The sequence below is a fragment of the Rosa chinensis genome, chromosome 2 (genome assembly GCF_002994745.2).
Source record: "Rosa chinensis cultivar Old Blush chromosome 2, RchiOBHm-V2, whole genome shotgun sequence".
Taxonomy (NCBI): Eukaryota; Viridiplantae; Streptophyta; class Magnoliopsida; order Rosales; family Rosaceae; genus Rosa; species Rosa chinensis.
In genome coordinates, this window is record NC_037089.1 from 59,436,712 (window position 1) to 59,442,007 (window position 5,296).

The window sequence follows — 5,296 nt, forward strand, 5'->3', positions numbered from 1 at the left end:
TTAGTCAACATCTATTACGTAATGTCCGTCATTAATACAGTCATTTAAAGAATAAATTCATTTTCCCTCAGAAAAAAATAAAATAAAATGCAGACCGTGTTTCACAAATCTAGGTGTCGCATAAATTCCTAAAAGTCGAACCCACTTTTGTCATAGCCATACATGGAACAACCTTCACGTGGCCACAGTCGTCCTAAATTCTTTTACGATAAAACACATGCTCAATAGGCACGATCTTTAAGCGCAATCTTCACCAGATTTTTCGTCAAAGATTGGCCAAATCTTTGAGAAAAGGAACTAGTGGCCATAAATCATAGCATAATTTGGCTCGTCCAATCCTCCATGTGAGCAATGGACTCAGTCCGGTTGTAATTCCAAAACTGGTTCTGGTTCTATTCTATCCACTTGGTCCTACAATGCCCACACCTCTCTGATAGTTTTCCTCCAGCTCTTTGTTAAAGAGATCCTCAATAGTAGAATTATAAAGTAACCCTCTTTCTCCTTCATAACTGTCTTCCCTCACAAATATCTTTCTTCACTTCCTGGGATGTCTGCACCTCATTTTCAGCTCAACTTTTGGATTTTATGAGGTGGGTTCATTTTGGCTACAAGTGAAAATTGTGTCTTCTGATTGATTCCCCATGCATTGTTGGTGTTTTTATTAATGTCCCACACAGTTTTATTTCCTCAAGTTCTTGACTTTGGTACTTGTAATGTTCATATGTTCTTCATACATTCAGTGTTCTTACTGTTTGTTTATGCCTTTTTCAGTCAGAAGATTTGTTGCTTTTAGGGATATTGATCTTGGGGTAGTTATGCAATTAATGTGAACCCATAAAAAACTCATATACTAGCTCGTCTAGTTTCTGGTTCCTAATGTTTGAACTAGTTAATTCCAAAAATTTGCTATTTTGAAGTAGGTTGATTTTCTTGATGAGCCTTTTATATAGGTTAAGCTTTTGGTTGGTCAAAGAATACTGCTTGGATCTTCTTATGAGTTTACAATAGATTGTGATTTTCGTGAGGGGAACTTGCGGTGAAGAGGAGAATGAGAGGTGGAGAAGAAGAAGAAAAAGTGATGAGCCCTATATTTTCTAGGCTCTATGTAAATGAAATAGAGAAAGGAGGGATAAGAGGACCTCCAAGGAACAAGATGGCTCTCTATGAGCAGTTCAGTATCCCTATCTGTTCAGCCACCATGTTGCCTCTTGCTAACAACAATAGCAGCAGCTTGGTTCCATCCACATCTTGGAGTGATGTGAGTATAGCAATCTAAATCAAATTTTGTATTATTATAAAGATATTTGTTTTTAACTTTTTATTAAAAGAAAAGACTTGGAGACTGCAGATTTCTGGTTGATAATATCTGTTTGAGCTCTGTTCTTTTATTAGGAATTCATGAAAGGCTTTCATACCTTAATATTGTAGTTAGCACCCACTTGTCTATATATGATTTATATTTAGTTTTGCTTGTTGCTTCACAGTTTCAGAATGTATAAGATGGTTGTTTAGCACCCTCATCCATACAGAGATACTTTGGTACTTGTCTTCTATGGTTAATTGAATGATTTGTATTTGTAGGTTGGGGCCCATCAAAGGAGTATATTGACTCCATATTGCAACTCGCTTGTGCCTTCTCATCTCTCAAAGAAGATTCAGTCTTATTCCTCTATTGGGACTAAGTTATATACTACAATGACAGATTATGAAAGGGTATCCCCCAAGTTAAATTCTCAAAGTTTGAGTTCCACAGGGCCATCGTCATCTTCAGCTAACTGCGATTCATTTAAACCGAATACTCTCTCCAACTTTAAAAAATTTCCTTTGAAGAAGTTTGGGAATGAGGATGAATTTAGGTCCCCTATCTCTTCCCAAGCAACAACTCTGCATTGTAGAAACAGTCTGCGGAGCAAAGGGAAGGATAAACTACATCACTTGAGCTACACATTGCAACTTAAAGGTGACTGCATTGAGAAAATGAATGGAAGTAGCACCATAGAGCTAAAGTCGAGAAAATATTTAGGAAACCACGATGAAGAGAGTCAAGAAGCATGTCAGACTAATGAGGACACTGTGGAAAAGTCTATTTCTCTCACTTTAGCTAGAGTCGGGGAGTTTGAAAATATTTCATCTATCCCATCAAATAGAGTCGAGCATTTTGAATCATTGAAGCGGAAACATGCATCTAAGAGTCAAGAAAGTAGAAGCAGTCCAGTGACTGATTTGAACAAACTACGTGGTCCTAATGCACACTTCAACACGGAGCATTTGCCTTTGCATGACAGAGAGGTCGTCAAAGATGACAGTTTCGTGGAATCTAGAATAGGACCAGTTGAAGAAGTTTCATCAAAGGGGAGATTGGAATCATATATGAGGTCATTTCTTGGGGATGAAAATAAGTTTCTGAATGGGATTGAAAAGAGCAATGAAAGAAGTGGAGAAAATTGTGGGGTTGTACGTGTAGGAACTTTAAACAGACGTGAAGCTCTCTCAGATATGACCATGGTGGAGTCTAGTCCAGCTCTGGATATCTTCCCTGATGATGTCATAGGAGTAATAGGTGAAAAACAGTTCTACAAAATGAGGAAAGCTATTGTCAAGTAAGTGCTTACGTCTTGTTGAGTCGTGGGTGTACTCAATCATTAATCTTCTGGATCAATGTATCCTCCATTCATATCCTCATTTGTGTTTTCATATCATTACAGAGTTGTGCTCATTTCCTGTCTAAACTTGAGCTCTTATCCAACCTTCATGCTTCTATTTGCAGTCAACAAAGAGTCTTTGCAGTGCAATTGTTTGAGTTGCATAGGCTAATAAAGGTAATAGATTAATTCCTCGGTGAATTTGTCAGTCTTTCTGTGTGAATTAGCTTCTCAATTTGACTCTTTTCAAAAGATGGGTGTGAAAATTGAAAATGGAACAGGTCCAAAGGTTGATGGCTGGATCACCAGATCTATTGTTTGAAGGTAGACCACTCATGACAAATCCTGTAGTGAAAATATCCGCAGTGAAGAAGGCGCCACTAGAGCGATCTCAAGAGCCATCTCCTTCAATTGTGAAACCCAAAGACCATGCTCAGAAGCCATATACAAACACTGAATGTGCAGAGGAAAGTACAGTAGGGAAATTCCCTCTTCCTTTTGTCAACAATGATACCAGCAGCAGCGGACTAGTTATGCAGAAATCAAATTATGGTCAATACTTGAGGAAAACATCACCAGCTTCTGAAGCCACCGACAGCAAATCTGCCCCATCGTGTTTCCAACCTCCACCTGGAAATCTGTGGTTAGTTCCAGTAATGTCACCTTCTGAGGGGCTCACTTACAAGCCCTATACAGGGCCATGCCCTCCAATTGGAGGTTTCATGGCACCGATTCATGGTAGCTCTGGCCCTATACAGAGCCTCGATCCAGGAAACAAGAACTACTTGAATGCAGCTTATGGTGTTCCACTTTCTTATCAACAAGGGATGGGAATTGGTACACCACCTTTGCTTCAGACTTATTTTCCACCCTATGCCCCACCAATTATCAATCATTCCTGTCATGAAAACCCGTTATCTTTTGGGGAAATTAATTTCACTTTGCCCCATCAAAGCTCATGCACCATGTCCAGCCAGATGAGGGAAGTAATGTCACGTTACATGGGGAACATCCGTGCTTCTGTAGTGAGTGAATTGCAAGGTAGTACACCCAGTAGTCCGTCAGACAGGACCAAAGGCGATGTGCTCCCCCTTTTTCCTACAGCTCCTCAAGTTGAGGAACCTGCTCAAAATGTGCAAATGAGGGAGCATCAGACTCGCGCGATCAAGGTTATTCCTCGCAGTTTTAGATCAGCAACTGAATCAGCAGCACGTATATTTTTGTCAATACAAGAAGAGAGGAAGTAATTGCAGATAGCCACATCAAGAGAAAAACCGGAAAACTAATGTACATGCTTACTTCTATTAGTTTATACCATATCAATGTTTCATAGTTCTGTTGGGCAATGACAGCAATCTATAATAAAATGTAACTGTATTGTGGATCTTTATGTGTTTGCGGCCTGGATGTATGGATAGTAAAGTAAACCAAATACACCTCAATCCATAGGTAATAATATTCATGGCTAAAAAAGTGTGATACTACAATAGATCTTAGAAGTTGGATTTCCAACATATATAACTAATTAGGACAGCTTGGTGAATACCCAGGACCTCCAAAATAGAAATGGGTTCCATAGATTGAAATTCTATTCATAAGGACTACATTGTAGCATCTAGGCTTTGTGGCATATGTTTCAAGACGTTCCTGCTGAAAATCTTTGAAGTTTTTATCGTTGTCTGCGTACTGAAGAGTGCCAAAATAGCTCGCTTTGCGTAGCCTTCATGAGGAAAATGACCATTCTCCATTTGAGTCGATGTTTGACGACCACCTGTTCTTGAATCAGTAATCTCCCTACCCCAAGTAATCCAGTAACCTAATACCTCATTTTGCACTTTAAGCCCCCATTTGCCAGTACTCTAATAGCATAGAATTAACCAAATTAACATTACTTACTTGAGGGCCCCACGCGCGAGCGAAAAAAGAAAAAAAAAAGGAGAGTTTTCTCTCCCGGCCGTACGCCGGTGGCTCCCCCGCCGATGCGTTATGGTCTGGGAGGAGAGTTTTGTTTCTGCATAGTGATGGGGTCCATGGCAACGGCGAGGCTCTGGGTTGTCGGCTCCGGGTGTAGTCGGATCGATCTCGATCTGCTACCCCAGTTCATGGAGGTTTTGCGGCGGTGGTGTAGCGACGGATCTTGGAGCTCCGGCGGTGCTCTCTTTCGCCACCATCCCTGCGTGTTGGGTTGTGGCTGTCCTGATTTAGATGCGATGGTGTTGATCCCTGAAGGGACCTGCCCGATCTCTTTTTTGGATATGTGGGGGTTGTCAGCCTAGTGCTGGGGTGGTTTTTTGTGGCGCGTCAGGGCGGGGCTACGGCGAAGGGTTTCAGCGTGATGCTGTTTTGACGCGTGTTATGGCCTGGTGGAGTTGGCATTGCTGGCGGTCGGTGGATCTGCTGGTTGTGCTTGGCCGTGGCTGGGAGTGGTGGTCTTTGGGCTGAGCCTAATTCTTGGGCCTCTCGATGTTAATTTTTTGTTTTTGTGTTCTGTTGTTATTTTTTTGGTAGTTAGTTTTCAGTGGTTGTTTTGGTAAGAATAAGTCCCTCCTCTTGTGAGCGAGGGTTAGGGTTTTGGTTTGGTCTGCTGGCGATGCTTTCTAGCTATCAACGTGACGATGAATCACCCTTACATGTGGTCTGGTTGTTTTGGACAC

General features: G+C 41.2%; 1 protein-coding gene across 4 annotated transcripts; it reads left to right on the forward strand.

Moving 5' to 3' along the window:
• The first annotated feature begins 269 nt into the window (after nucleotides 1-269).
• On the forward strand, nucleotides 270-4,032 carry LOC112190503 (ELF3-like protein 2). 4 transcript variants are annotated; one of them, XM_024329937.2, is made up of 5 exons: nucleotides 270-590; nucleotides 772-1,258; nucleotides 1,582-2,600; nucleotides 2,768-2,819; nucleotides 2,924-4,032. In XM_024329937.2, the coding sequence occupies exons 2-5, from the start codon at nucleotides 1,049-1,051 to the stop codon at nucleotides 3,887-3,889; spliced, it is 2,247 nt and encodes a 748-aa protein (XP_024185705.1). In that variant the 5' UTR covers nucleotides 270-590; nucleotides 772-1,048; the 3' UTR covers nucleotides 3,890-4,032. The 4 variants fall into 4 exon arrangements, with proteins under 4 accessions (XP_024185705.1, XP_024185706.1, XP_040369212.1 ...); XM_024329938.2 differs by having other exon boundaries at nucleotides 951-1,258; XM_040513278.1 differs by having other exon boundaries at nucleotides 270-1,258.
• The last annotated feature ends 1,264 nt before the right edge of the window (nucleotides 4,033-5,296 follow it).

Bases quoted from the DNA above. Each gene is read 5' to 3' on its own strand.
- LOC112190503 (XM_040513278.1), top strand. From the start codon at position 1,049: ATGAGAGGTGGAGAAGAAGAAGAAAAAGTGATGAGCCCTATATTTTCT. The intron at 2,601-2,767 runs GTAAGTGCTTAC...TTCTATTTGCAG, and splicing joins ATGAGGAAAGCTATTGTCAA to TCAACAAAGAGTCTTTGCAG. The intron at 2,820-2,923 runs GTAATAGATTAA...AAAATGGAACAG, and splicing joins AGTTGCATAGGCTAATAAAG to GTCCAAAGGTTGATGGCTGG.